Source organism: Macrobrachium nipponense, chromosome 28, assembly GCF_015104395.2.
Source record: "Macrobrachium nipponense isolate FS-2020 chromosome 28, ASM1510439v2, whole genome shotgun sequence".
NCBI lineage: Eukaryota > Metazoa > Arthropoda > Malacostraca > Decapoda > Palaemonidae > Macrobrachium > Macrobrachium nipponense.
In genome coordinates this window covers 22,476,304-22,491,303 of record NC_087217.1, presented here as the reverse complement: position 1 = coordinate 22,491,303, position 15,000 = coordinate 22,476,304, and the positions used below count along the sequence as shown (strand labels likewise).

At 40.0% G+C, this 15,000-nt stretch overlaps 2 protein-coding genes across 2 annotated transcripts in view; one reads left to right on the top strand and one right to left on the bottom strand.

The window, feature by feature from the left end:
• LOC135201589 (solute carrier family 45 member 3-like) overlaps positions 1 to 15,000 on the top strand; it is a 164,731-nt gene that overhangs the window by 144,439 nt on the left and 5,292 nt on the right.
• On the bottom strand, positions 6,204 to 8,117 carry LOC135201586 (solute carrier family 45 member 3-like). The gene is made up of 3 exons (XM_064230618.1): positions 7,840 to 8,117; positions 7,425 to 7,648; positions 6,204 to 6,744 (listed from the first exon to the last, which is right to left on the bottom strand). Exons 1-3 carry the CDS (start codon positions 7,994 to 7,996, stop codon positions 6,481 to 6,483), a joined length of 645 nt encoding a protein of 214 aa, XP_064086688.1. The 5' UTR covers positions 7,997 to 8,117; the 3' UTR covers positions 6,204 to 6,480.

The following is a 15,000-nucleotide window of genomic DNA, read 5'->3' as shown; positions in this document are numbered from 1 at the left end:
AGGTATTGTAATATTATTACAATAAAGCCACAGTTAAATTTAGTAAATCTGCCAAAATGAAATTTGAAGAGATATAAAGAAAAATGGTCTCTAGTTGAAGCAAGACTAGAGAAAACTTTTAGCCATCAATTAAAGTATAACACAATTAACTGCTGTGAAACCATACTGTCACGTGGCTTTTACTCACTTAAAGGAAAGCCATGTAGTGAAAATGAAGCAGATATTTTGGGGGACACCAAAAATAACTAGAACAAAACTATATATAAAACCAACGTCTATAAGAATAAACTAGCATAGACAAAAGGCAGATCAACGGAAATGACGGGAGAAACAGATCAGGAAAACACACGACCAATTGTGGTATAGGTGTCTATATTTCAAAGACTGCCTAACTCTTGAGTAAGTAATGTCACAAAATTTTCATTAAAAAAAGTATTCAAAATATATACATCATCATGAATGTTTTTGTAGGCTTTTCCTTTTATGGAGTCTGATGTGGAGTAAGTTTCTTCCACTCCCTTCCACCCTGAACTTTCATTGGGTCTATATCTTCATCTGTCCTGATTTTCCATCATTTCCTGGACTTCCCTACATATCTTCATCCAACTATTGCTTTTTTGAGCAACTGCTCCTCATAAATTCTTTTTCATTAAATTTCTTAACAATCTCAATCAATAAATGTGTCTATCTCCCAGTGCATGGTCACCAAATCTTCACCAGTTCTTCATTTGTAATATGATCTTTTCAAAAGGTCATTTCAAATTATAATTAAGTCATTACCATCACAAAGGAATAAATATTATCATCATTTCATTTTGGAAATGATTAATAGGTTAATCTTTTATTTTTTCAAGGACTAACTCATTTTTATGTGTGATTTTGATAAACATCAAAGTCAGTGAATTCCTATTTATACAAAAATGTATGATTTTGTTCTTTACCTAAAAGTTTTATCTCTATTTGTGTTGTGTGACATTCAGACCCCATGCTGAAAAGGAAGTGTGAAGCTTCCAAACCATTTGTGGTTTTCAGCTAACAAAAGTCCTCATCAACAAAGGTTTTTAATAGTCATCAGCCCATGTAAACCACAGGTGAAAATGTTTTACCTACTAGAATCCCAGGTCACTCATTCCAGTGCATTTAGACAGACAAAAGGAACAGTTTCAAACTGTATGATTTTTCAAGCAGAACACCTGTACCTGCCGAGACAAGTACAGTACATATATAGTTATTTTTTGGATATAGCCTTAAGTCATCACCATTAGATTTTAGGCTAGCAGTAAAAAAATTGCACTTTACTTTTAACCTATTATTTATGTAATCTTAAATTCTCTTAACCCTTGTGAATATCAGCGACAATTTTACAAGTGACTACTTCAGATAAAAGACTGCTTGAATACCTGAGTGGTAAAAAGCACACCAGCAATGAAGACCTTATAGGAGAAGACAAGGACAAAAATCAGCATACTACACTGAAGAAATCTACTAATATTTACTACCCACTTTGCAGCATAAAATCCGTACTTAGTATAAATTAATTTTCACTTTTTTCTGACATGAAAGTCATTTTCTTTAATGGATGTTGCCCTTTGAAAATGCCAAGACTGTTGTACTATTGTACCCACTTCTATTTAGTTGGAAAAAGTTAAATCATTCAAATACTGGTCTACTAATCAGTGTAGTACAGTAGTACCTCGAGATACGAAAGGCTCTACTTACGAAAAACTCGAGATACGAAAGCCAATGCGAAAAATTTTACTGCTCTACATACGAAAAGTTTTCAAGATACGAAAGGTTGTTGCTGTAAAGTCCCGAGATTCGTCCGGACCACCGAGAACAATTTTAAAACTCCCGCGCCACCAACTGAGTAAACTTGCCACCATCCTCTCGCTCTCCCATTGGTTCCTGATGCTAGTCACCCCATAAGGTCCTGCTCTCCTATTGGTCAGCATCTACCCCTTGTGCTTTAAGTATTCTATTGGTAAAAGGATGCTGTAAATTGAAAAACTTATTCATGCAAAACATTAGGTAAAGATAGAATAAAGAATAGAAATGAATGGTTATTATACTGTTTGGTAGTTTCAGTAGTTGAAGAGAGATAATGAAAATTTATGGCTTACCGTGTAAAGTGATTGCTTGTCGATCGTTCGATACTCGTAAGTGCTGGATGTAAACAGACGTTTGGAAGCTTTTTTTTGTTTGTTTATTATAGTTAATGGTTACTTAATAATTATTTGAAATGAGTACATGCAATACATTTAATAAAAAAATTGTGAATTAGATATCATAAAATATAAAATAAATCAGACTGCCAACAAATACGTATTTTTTAGAATTCTTCTTCTGTTTTATTATTACGTTACGTATACGTATGTTTCATTATAACTGTCAGTAACTCGGTATCTCCATTAGGTAAAGATAGAATAAAGAATAGAAATGAATGGTTATTATACAGTTTGGTAGTTTCATTAGTTGAAGAGAGATACTAATGACAATTTATGGCTTACTGTGTGCTAGGAAAAATGATTAGTTGGCGCTCGTTCGATACTCGTAAGACGGGTAAGAGCTGAATGTAAACAATCGATTGGAAGGTTTGTTTTTTGTTTGTTTGTGTATTATAGTTAATGATTAATAATAATTATTTGAAATGAGTACATACTGATTATTATATATTTTATTGGCATATTCTAAGCTTTTAGCTCTTAGGTTTAGATGTCAGAATCATAGACTAGGCTACAGTAACCGCTAACATAGGCTAGGCTTATTGCTAAGGGACATATGCTAAAGTCCTAATATATGCAGTAAAAATGGGGTTGAACATTACATGCAGTTGAATATTACTCAAGTATGTACAGTATTTTGCCGTTTTTGGAGTCCATATTTCTTCTGTTGGATCGGCGTTGTAACCCTAGAACATGTGTTTTAAAAAAAAAAGGCCTGGAAATATATTTTACTTGGGTGTTTTTGGAGGGCTTGGAACGGATTAGCCATTTTACATGTAAAATGTGTTCCAAGATACGAAAAACTCATAATACGAAGGCCGCCTCGGAACGGATTAATTTCGTATCTCGAGGTACCACTGTAATTCAGTGGAATCCACATTCAAACTAAATGCACTAGAATACTGACCACAACAGCTACTGATTGGATGGCCCTTTTCACAAAGATATTGCCATTACAAATTACATTTTTGTGAAAACTATATAATTAAGAAATTAGAAGACTATTCTGGCTTCAAGGTTTTTTCATATTTCTTAATATGTCAACAATCCTAACCGCTGCATTAGCATCAGTAAATACAACCCATTACATAAGGGCTAAAGTGGAGAATATTAATACATATACAGTACTAGTTTGAATTTTGTACTCTGGTTTTGGCCTGTAATTTGAAAAATATGGCAACCAGACATTAAAAAAAATGCAAGAATTTACGATTCATAACACAATCCAGCACTGCATACAGAACTGCACTGCATACAGAACTGTGGACCATTCTCCACTCTTTACATCATAGATGTACAAAACTTTATTTTGCCCACAAGCAATTTCTCTATACACATTTTGGAGTGTAGTGACCACAAAGTGTGATGCATGGAAAAATTCTTATAAAACAATGTGATACTGTATATCAACCATCTACGTACGTATATCTGTAATGAAAAACTTACATAATTTTCAAAAGTTTATTAAACATCGCTTAGCTTATGTGTGATTGTCCTGACTCCAACAGATTCTATATTTGTTCACAGGCATTCAACAGACTCAATTCTACCAGCGAATGGTTCATGGTAAGACATTTTCATGTTTTGGCACAAGTGCTCTGCTATGTAAATCATATCTGACAATCATGCCCAACACAAAGTAAAACTTCAAAAAAATGCTGAACACTTAATCATGAACTGCAACATTTTCACTTTAATATTTGTTCGTACTTCAAGAAGACTGTGCTTGATGAAGTTAGAAATGTACTGTGCACTATCTTACTTACGTATTGAAATTTTAGAAAAAAATCATCAATGCTGTATCCGAGAAAAAGTTCAATACAAAAATACAATGAAAATATATTAGTTATAAAATTTAAGTACGTACACATTATTCCATTACTATGATATCTTTTGATCTTTATCATCAACATACTGTACAACCAAAAGGAGAAGATAAACTCGTGAAGTTCAGAGGCTGACTTGAAAAAAACCAAACCTACTACCAGTAAGTTTGAGATAATCTTACAGTGTGAAAAATAATTTTAAAAATAAATAAATTAAAAATGAGCTTCTAAAATATACAAAGCACCATATGCAATACTTTCACTATCCATTTAAAAATCATTATCTTAGAAGACTGTATTGGCAGTAATCCATATAAGACTAGTCTTTGTGCCATATATAAAGCTCTACTCTTCATGATATTTGAGGTAATCATAACAAATGAATAAATAAACTGGTTAACCATTTCCAATGAAAACAAACGATAATTTCAAAATGACCATGATATCAACATATTGTGCAATACCATGAAATCCATATAATGTTCACGGTAAATTCACTTACTCATACGCTAGCACCATAGATGCTACATAATCAACCTCTACCTTTTAAAACAGCAATGTCATTTACAGGTAAAACTGATTACAACTTGTGCAACAGTGAAGCTAACCATAAGCTACTCTGATTATATAAGAATTAATATTTTCATCCTCTAAATACTCTTTGAAACTGATAAAGTGAATTAACAGTGTGCATTTACATGTATATGTATAGTACCAGGGTCGGCATATGCAATTCAACTCTACATCCCAGTCAACAAAATATAAAGCTAGAGAGAAAGGGCTTTCAAAGCCTGAACAACCATTGAAAATAAGAAATCAATAATTAATAAAACCTCTAAGTCATATCAGAGAATTTAACAAAGTTGCACTCAGGAAAGACAAAAAAAATTTGATTTTCTGGATGAGGATGGCTTTTGATTAAATTTTGGATCTCTGTACTTTACATAAAAAACTTACAATCCTACCTACTCCTACTTTTGTTATTCCATTACTGATATCATATGAACACATTGCAAAAATAATGTATTTCAGATCAGATCAACAAGAGAGCAGTTATGAATGATGAAAGTAAAAATAAGGCCTCCATTCCAAAATTGTGCTTAAACAGTTGGCTGGTCTGAATGACAGGTAACCAAAAACCTGCAATAATATTTGTACCTTCACTAAAAATATTGAAGAGGAGTTTCACTTGAAACAAAATACTACAATATGAACAACAAATACATTTAGTATGCAGTTTTTAATTTATAAAATAAAGTTTTAAATACTTGTTTGTATTGGCTGCTTTTGATGAGAAAGCAAGAAGAACGACGACTCCACATTTTTCCGAAATGTTCTAGTGGTGGTTGAGAGTTATCACTCTCTGATCTTCTGCTGGGAAGACATTTACAGTTTGCAGTCCACAAACTAAAGATGGCTTCACCATTTTTGGTCATGAACTAAAATAAGCCACATTCAGATTAAACACAGTTAAATTATGAGTCATTAAATAGATTTGGGGTTCTATACTCAAGGTTAGACATTAAGGCTTACTTTCACTATAGATGAATCAAAGAAATAAAGAATTTTGATTGACTCCAGTCACTTCAATTAAGCTAAGTTGTATTAAATTACCTTTTCTCTTTAAATGACACCGCCTAATATTACAACAATCCATGGTTCCCTTACACAACTGCACAACGCAAGCACAGAGTACAAAAGAATTTACGAAGAAAATAAAAAATAAACCATTCATTCTAATAAGTATGATCTTTTTAACAATACTTATGTGATTGTACTCAATTACTTAGATAATTTGCATCAATGAAATAAAATAGAATTAAATTCTCTAAAAATTTAAATATTTGTGCTTTCAGTCACTCTGATATTTAAAAGTACATAACAATAAATACATTACTCACATACTTCAAATAAAAAGTAATATTTTTATAAAAAAAAAAAAAGTTAAAAATAAACTTCACTCTTTCTCTATACATAACACAGTCTACCTAAAGTAATGATATCGGAAACTGCATGAAAATAATTTATAGCCCCTTATGGGGCAACATCCTAAAAATGTCTAACAAACTTCCTATATATTCAAAAGTTATTAGTCTACTGTGGCATCATTACACTGTAAGTAGAAAAATGGTAAATTTTGGAAAAATAAACTGCATTCAAAATTTTTTTTTTAATTTTGTATAAAAATACTTGAGAAATATAAATCCACTGATCCTTTTCCTAAAACCTACAAACTAAACACTCCCTAGCAGGTCTAAGAATCTTTTTTGTGCGAATGCTTCTGCTCTGAATTCACTTTACTGTATTATAAATAAACCAGGTATCTATAACTTCAATTAAAACTACATTACAAAAAACCAACACAACTGAAGATACAATTATGGTTATCTTATCACAAAAAGACTTTTCAAGGCCCCTTTGGTGCTGACAAGTTAAAAAGTTCCAGCCCTGAGTTGCATTAGCTGCTGATCGGTAAACACCACACGTGTGCTGCAATACACCGCAACGACCCCTGTCAAAGCTGATACCACCATGTAAGGCAAGGCAGAGCCTGTCAAGTCAACGAGAGGGCCCATGAAGATTGACAAGATGATTTGAGCCAAAAAGTAAGCAATGTCCAGTACGGCCACATCGGTTCCCAGGCCCTTTTCCTCCTGTATATCTGCGCTGCTGTTGTTGTTGTCCCACATATACAACTAAAAAGGAAAACTCACTGAGTATTATGCAACACAAGTTTATGGGGTTGAGAATAAACACATTACAAGTTCTATTCTCACGTACATTTGATGTACTTTGTCAAATATATGTTTACAATAAAGACTTGAATAAAAAACTTTAAATCCCATATATAACACTAAACATTTAATATGAAATCTTTATTATCACTGCAAGGATGCCTTAAATTCAAATATAAATGTATTGTTAAATGTCCTCATTTTATGAACTATGAATTTTTATCAGAATAAAAAACTGGTCACTATGTAAGTCAAATGAAGGAACGTTGCAAATCATGTATCATGAAATTACTGTATGTACATAAAATACACTTCATTATGAAATGAGCAACAAAAGAGCACCACATATGGTACAGCTGTATTGAATCTTGTTATATAAGCTGAAGAAGGTGCCACTTTTTGTACCAAGGAGTGTGAGCTACTTTTAAAAAATTGTCATTTACAAAATCAAACTACAAACATTTCCTTGCTATCTGAGTTTCCAGTTTTGATACAATAAAGGACTTGCCCCTTGGTAGTACAGCAAAACTAGCAAAGCATTGGTTTGTACTTGTTACTAATACCCAGCACATTCATAACATCATCACCAATAAAGAAACATTAAATAATGGGGAATGTAATTCTTAATCAATCATACATACCTGCCTGTCCGAATTATACAAGGTAACAAGCATGTTTGGGGTAGATGTCAGGGCAGCAAAGCCAATCCCAGACAAAGCTGTTACAACATTGAGGAAAGGCATCGTTGGAGATACAATAGTTGCTGCCATAGTCAATGCAAACATCAGCAAGCCACCAATAAATACTGTTCGATGGCCTACAAGACGAACTATATGTTGCTGTATGAAAAATGCATACATACAAGCTGGAAAAAAGATAAACCTGTATAAATATTCATATCAAATATAAATACGAGACAAATTTATACTCTCCATACATGAGAGAAACTTCAGTGAGAGGACTGCCTAACTATGAACTTCTCATAACTAAAAACCAAATCAACAACAAAAATAAGAAGGAATGATGATTTGCTAACAAACTGCATCAAGGCATTACCTGTGAGGCTGTGGAGGAAGAGTCCCCAGGATCCCATGCGAACGCCTTCATCATAAAGGACTGCTAACTTCGTGTGTTCCTGAGCATCCGGCTGTCCACCATACATGTACTGGCCTACAAAATCCGTAAAGAACATGTTGTGGCACATGAAACCCATCCATCCAAAGAGTTCAGCAAGAAACAAGCGGCGCAGAACGGCAGGTGCCTTGGTAACTTTGTGCCATGTGCCAACAGGTAACTTAAAAATCTGAGGAGGGTAAATGCACTTTGATAATCCTAAAAACTTTCAGATATAATGATCAAAGTGTGGTCCGCTAATGTGATGATAAATATGTATCTTAAAATGCTTCAAGTTCAGTTAATAAAAATTATAAGATAACAGTGCTTTTTGCTGTATATTTGTAAAAAAAAAAAATAAAGTAATGTTTGTTAACAGTTTTTATATACAAAAGTGATTTTCAGCTTTATCAATATTTAAACTTAGTTCACAAGGGTCATGACCATTCACACAATTCCTCTGGCTCAAGAAATAAACAAAAATGATATTGTAATGATACAATTAAGTTTGTTCATACTTACCTGGCAGATATATATATAGCTGTATTTTTCCGAATCCGACAGAAATTTAAACACTTACGACACACGCAGTGGGAGTCAGGTGGTTAGTACCCATTCCCGCCGCTGGGAGGCGGGTATCAGGAATCATTCCCATTTTCTATTCATAATTTTTATTTCCACTGTCTCCTGAGGGGAGGTGGGTGGGTACTTGATTATATATATCTGCCAGGTAAGTATGAACAAACTTAATTGTATCATTACAATATCATTTTGTTCATGAAACTTACCTGTCAGATATATATATAGCTGAATCCCACCTTTGGTGGTGGGAGTAGACAGAATAGAAGATTTTAGGAAACATATATATGCAGATAATTGATATCTTGATTCCTTACCTGTTAGCATAGCTGACTTCGTGGTTACTGCCGCGTAAGTCTGCTTGTGCTACTAGAGTTGCCAGCAAGGTAGAGACCTATAAAGCTGGTGCACTCCAGATGATCTGTCAACAGGGGCGAGACCACGACGTGACTAGACCATTGACCATACAAATGAGGGCAACGAAGTAAAACCAAACCACCTGGCGTAGCCTACCAAAAGTATCCCACTTAGACTAAGCTAATGGAAGGGAGATCCGCCGCAGGCGGTCAACCCCACAACCATAACACAAGTTAAAAACTCCCCTAAACCATTAAAGGATAGGATGAGCGCTACCTCCTGCCCCCAAAACAGTGTCTGCAGCGACGTATGGTCCGAGCGAGTAACAATTTTCGTATGTTGCTTTCACCTCCCGCAGGTAGTGTGAAGCGAACACCGAATTGCTTCGCCAATAAGTGGCGCCCAATATACCTTTGATTGCCATATTTTTGTGAAAAGCCACCGAAGTAGCAATAGCCCTCAACTCGTGGGCTTTCACTTTCAGAAGCTCCATGTCACTTTCACTACACTTTTCATGGGCTTCCTTAACCGTACTTCTTAAGAAGAACGCCAGTGCATTCTTCGACATCGGAAGATCTGGTTTTTTCACAGAGCACCACAAGTTCTCCGAAGAACCTCTGCATGCTCTGGTTCTCTGCAAATAAAACTTGAGAGCCCTGACAGGACACAGGACTCTCTCAGCTTCAGGTCCCACTAGCTCCGACAACCCTTTGATCTCGAACGTCCTCGGCCAAGGGTTGGAAGGGTTCTCGTTCTTTGCTAAGAACGTAGGACTTAAGGAACAAACTGCACTATGATCCTTGAACCCAATATGCTTGCTTATGACTTGAATTTCACTAACCCTCTTCGCCGTCGCCAGAGCGGTTAGGAAAATGGTCTTCTTAGTAAGATTCCTAAGCGAGGCTAAATGGAGCGGTTCAAATTGACTAGACATGAGAAACTTAAGTACCACGTCTAAGTTCCACGATGGTACTTTCTGTTGGAGAACTTTCACAGTCTCAAATGATCTAATGAGATCATGAATGTCTCTATCATTCGCTAAGTCGAGTCCTCTATGCCTGAAGACCACAGAAAGCACGCTTCTGTAGCCTTTAATCGTGGGAACGGCTAGTTTCGCTTCTTTCCTAAGGTGAAGAAGGAAATCTGCTATCTGGCTCACAGAGGTTGAGGTGGAGGAAATGCCCTTCCTTCTGCACCAACTTCTAAAGACAGCCCACTTTGATTGGTAAACTGCGATTGAGGAGGGCCTCCTTGCGGTGGCAATCGCCGTTGCCACAGGTCTTGAAAAACCCCTCGCTCTGGCCAACTTCTTGATAGTCTGAACGCAGTCAGACTCAGAGCGGGGAGGTTTTTGTGGTACCTCTCGAAGTGGGGCTGTCTGAGTAGATCTTTCCTTAGGGGCAGAGTCCTTGGAAAGTCTACTAGGAAGGACATCACCTCCGTGAACCAGTCGACCGCCGATGGCCAGAAGGGGGCGATGAGGGTCATTCTCGCTCCTTCTGATGCAGCGAACTTCCTCATTACTTCCCCGAGGATTTTGAATGGGGGAAAAGCGTAAATGTCTAGTCCCGACCAATTCCACAGTAGGGCGTCTACTGCCACTGCTCCCGGGTCCAGAACTGGGGAGCAATACAGCGGAAGTCTCTTCGTTCGGGAAGTTGCGAAAACGTCCACATGAAGACGTCCCCACAGCTTCCATAGCGCCTGGCATACTTCCTGATGAAGGGTCCATTCCGTCGGCAAAAGCTGTCCTTGCCGACTGAGAAGGTCCGCTCGCACGTTTTCCACGCCTGACACAAATCTTGTCAGAATCGTGACGTTTTGCGACTTCGCCCAAATCAGGATATTCTTCGCGATGGCGAACAGAGAAGGAGAGTGAGTTCCCCCCTGTTTCCTGAGGTATGCCAAGGCTGTGGTGTTGTCTGAGTTTATCTGAACCACTTTGTTGGAGACTTCCTCTTGGAAGAACCTTAGAGCAAGGTAAACCGCTGAAAGTTCTTTTAGATTGATGTGCCAGGACACCTGTTCCCCTCTCCAGGTGCCTGACACTTCTCTCCCTCCCAGTGTTGCTCCCCAAACCTCCCGTGGAGGACGCGTCGGAGAACAACACTAGGTCGGGGTTCCGAAGCTTGAGCGAAAGTCCTTCCGCAAGCTTCTTTGGATCCAACCACCATTTGAGGTGCTTTTTCACTTCTTCCGTCAAAAACATGACCTCTTCTAGATCCTGTTTGCGTGACCAATTGCTTGAGAGGAAGAACTGAAGTGGTCGGAGGTGCAACCTTCCCAGAGAAACAAACTTCTCCAGTGAGGAAATGGTCCCCAGCAGACTCATCCATTCCCTCACCGAGCATGTTTCCTTCCCTAGAAAGGCTGACACTTTGTCTAGGCATTGAAGTTGTCGCCCCTGGGACGGAAAAGCCCGAAAAGCCACTGAGTCCATCTGAATCCCCAGATAGACTAAGGATTGAGAAGGAGTCAGATGCGACTTTTCGAGATTCACCAGAAGTCCCAGGGACCTCGCTAACGACAGAGTCGTGTGAAGGTCCTTCAGACACCGGTCTTGCGATGAGGCTCGAATAAGCCAGTCGTCTAGGTAGAGAGAGAGCCTTATTTCCGCAAGATGGAGCCACCTCGCAACGTTCTTCATAAGAATGGTGAACACCATCGGCGCCGTGCTGAGACCGAAGCAGAGTGCCCTGAATTGGAAAACCTTCCCTTTCAGGACAAACCGCAGGTATTTCCTTGATCGGGGATGGATGGGGACGTGAAAGTATGCGTCCTGAAGGTCTAAAGAGACCATCCAATCCCCCGGTCTTAAGGCTGCAAGCACGGATTGAGGTGTCTCCATCTTGAACTTCTGCTTGGTAACGAAGCGATTTAGACTGGTGACATCCAGAACGGGGCGCCACCCCCCTGACTGCTTCGGCACTAGGAACAGACGGTTGTAAACCCCAGGAGAATTCCGGTCGAAGACCTGTTCCACCGCCTGCTTCTCGATCATTTGATCTAGTAGATCGTGAAGCACTTTCTGCTTTTCTCCCTGATATGAAGGAGACAAATCCTTTGGTGTCGAAGACAGCGGGGGTAACATCAGGAAAGGAATTCTGTACCCCTTCTTGACGATGTCCAGAGACCAAGCGTCGGCACCTCTCTCTTCCCATGCTTTCGCGAAATGTAGAAGTCTGGCTCCTACCGGTGGCTGAAGGACTTCCCTCTCACTTCTTGCTCTTGGAAGGAGCGGGAGTCTTGCCTCTGAAAGAGCCTCTCTCGAGGGGCTGGCTTCGAGGAAGAAGCAGATCGAAAGGGCTTCGATTTCTTCAAAGCAGAGGACCCAGAAGACGAAGTAGTAGTAGGCTTCCTAGAAGACTGTGCCAGAAGGTCTTGGGTTGCTTTTTCCTGGAGACTGGCAGCTATGTCCTTTACCATAGACTGGGGGAAGAGATGTTCTGAGAAAGGAGCGAAAAGAAGATCCGCTTTTTGCGCTGGTGAGACCGACTTTGGCAGTAAAATTGCAAAAAAGTGCTCTCTTCTTAAGCAGTCCCGTGCTGAAATGAGCAGCCAATTCCTCAGAACCATCCCTGACGGCCTTGTCCATGCAAGACAATACACTGGACAGCTCCCCCAGACTGATGGAATCAGAACTCCTGGACCTGGCATCCAATACTCCTAGGCACCAGTCAAGAAAATTAAAGACCTCTAGTGTCCTGAAGAGGCCTTTAAGGTGAAAGTCTAACTCACTATGCGTCCAAGAGACCTTAGAGGAAGACAGAAAAGATCTTCTGGTGGCATCCACAATACTACCAAAGTCTCCTTGAGCTGAGGCTGGAAGCTTAACTCCGACGTTTTCTCCCGTCTCATACCACATACCAGCTTTGCCACAAAGTCTTGAAGGTGGTAAAGCGAAAGAAGTCTTGCCTGAAGCTTTCCTCTCCTTTTTCATCCAATCATGGACCTTTCGAAAACTTGCTTCGTAGAAAGCGATTCTTCATTTTCACAAAGCCCGAGATCTTAGTAGCTTTGGATGACGAAAACTGAGAGGGAGGAGTACGTGGAGCTTCAGGTTGGAAAGTGTCTGCAAAGACTGACTGTAGCAAACGAGTCAAAACCTTGTAGTCCGTCGAAACTGGAGCCAACTGCTGTTCTTCGTCCACTTCGACGAAAGCGTCACTAATTTCCTCTTCAGACACTGGAGAAGTCGGAGGAAATAAAGAAGAGTCACGAGCTTTCTCAAAAGAGAAAGAGCGGCGAACAGGAAGAGTTCCCGCTTGCGCTTGCGGAGGTGGAAAACTGACGTCCGTAGGCGCGCGCTTGGCGTCCGAAGCCAATCTACTGGCGCCGACTGAAGCGCGCTCGACCGCAACAGGTGTACACCTGGCGTCCACTGGCGCGCGTCCCGAGCGTCCACTAAAACGCGCTGAGCGTCCACTGGCGCTCGCTTACTTGCACCGAATCACGCTCGGCGTCCACTAAAGCGCGCTTGACTTTCACAGAACGCGCTCGGCATCTAAAGAAACCGCACTTCTTATCAACAAGTTTCGTAGCAGTGGAAACAACCGCTTCACGAGAGCGAGAAACAAATTTCTCGCCTCCTCTAGAAAGTTGCTGGGGAGCAGAACGAACTCTAGAGGGAGACTCAAACGGAGAGAGAGACGAGCGGGGAGAGGGAGAACGCCTCGACCTCTTCACAGGAAGATTGTCATCCTTCTTACGGCGACGTGGAACAGTCTCTCTCGAAGAAAAAACATCTCGAAGTTGCTGCTGAAGAGACTGGAGAATCTTGCTTGTAGGTGAAGCCTCCTTTTCTGGGGAGGGGCTGATCCTGTGAGCAGGCGAGTGGCGAGGGGACGCCTTCTTCCTACTCCCAGGAACTGCCACTTCACGCACCTTAGAGCGACTGCGGCGCTCGAAAGAAACATCTAGGAAAGACTCCGCCTCCGAATAATCCTTACGCTTCTTCTGCGGAGGAAAAGCAGCAAACGCACTATCAGGCGACGAGCAAAGGTCCGGAGAACAACTTGGACGTGAAGCGTACGAACGCGAGCCGTCCTTTTCAGCGGACGTGATGCGGTATGAGAGCTCCACCCCTTGCGCGGGGAGGAAGCTTCAGAAGAAGAAAAGCACTCCTTGAGAAGACGTGCACGCGCACGCTCCTTGGCAGTCTGGGTAGGTTCGTCAGAAGCTGCCGAAGGCACGCCAGATCGGTGGGGGTTCCTCGTAACCCTCCTTCGACTTTCGACATGCTCTCTCCCGTAATCTGGGAGTCAAGCAGAGGTCTAGGTCTAGAGGCGGAATGAGGCCGATCTGACGCACCCTCCACTACACAAGGGGCACTTTCACTGCACTTCTCTTCACTTTTGCTCTCCAGAGCTAACACTTTTGATTCTAAGTTACGAATCGATTCAAGAATTAGCGATAAAGTATTACCTTCTACCGACACTGTTTCAGGGCCGGAGGCAACACTACAGGGGTAGGAGCATAATCTACAGAAGGAGGGTTAGCAGGAGAATCATTAAAATCTAGCCTACCTGAAACACTCCTGGAGGAAGACCTCCTTAACCTATCTCGCTCAAGTTTCTTAAGATAGGTTTCATACGCTTCCATTCCGACTCTGTTAATCTTTCACATCCTTACAACGACTTTCAAACGTACATTCATTCCCCCTGCAAACTTTACAAACAGAATGTGGGTCCACTGAAGCTTTCAGTAGCCTACCTCTACATTCGGACATAGAACAAAATCTAGCGCTAGCAGAACTAGACCCTGACATCTTGATCAAAGAAAAATCAATACCAAATTCAAATCAATCCAAAGTCAACGTGTGCCAAGCCACCGATCCAATTCAGATACCAAAGAAAAACTAAAAGGGATACTCAAGTAGCTAGTAAGTTTCCAAAATCTGGACGGAGGTGCTGCAAACAGGTGTTTTCAGCACCGGCGACAGAAAAATTATGAATAGAAAATGGGAATGATTCCTGATACCCGCCTCCCAGCGGCGGGAATGGGTACTAACCACCTGACTCCCACTGCGTGTGTTGTAAGTGTTTAAATTTCTGTCGGATTCGGAAAAATACAGCTATATATATATCTGACAGGTAAGTTTCATGAACAAATTTAATCTTAGCATAGAAATATAAAAATGATATGGCAAAAAAGCCATGCTGAACATAC

Excerpts from the sequence above, each read along its gene's own strand:
- LOC135201586 (XM_064230618.1), bottom strand. The coding sequence starts at position 7,996 with ATGGGTTTCATGTGCCACAACATGTTCTTTACGGATTTTGTAGGCCAG. Across the intron at positions 7,649-7,839 it reads CTTCCTCCACAGCCTCACAG|CTTGTATGTATGCATTTTTC; the intron begins GTAATGCCTTGA and ends TCTTTTTTCCAG. Across the intron at positions 6,745-7,424 it reads TGTATAATTCGGACAGGCAG|TTGTATATGTGGGACAACAA; the intron begins GTATGTATGATT and ends TTTCCTTTTTAG.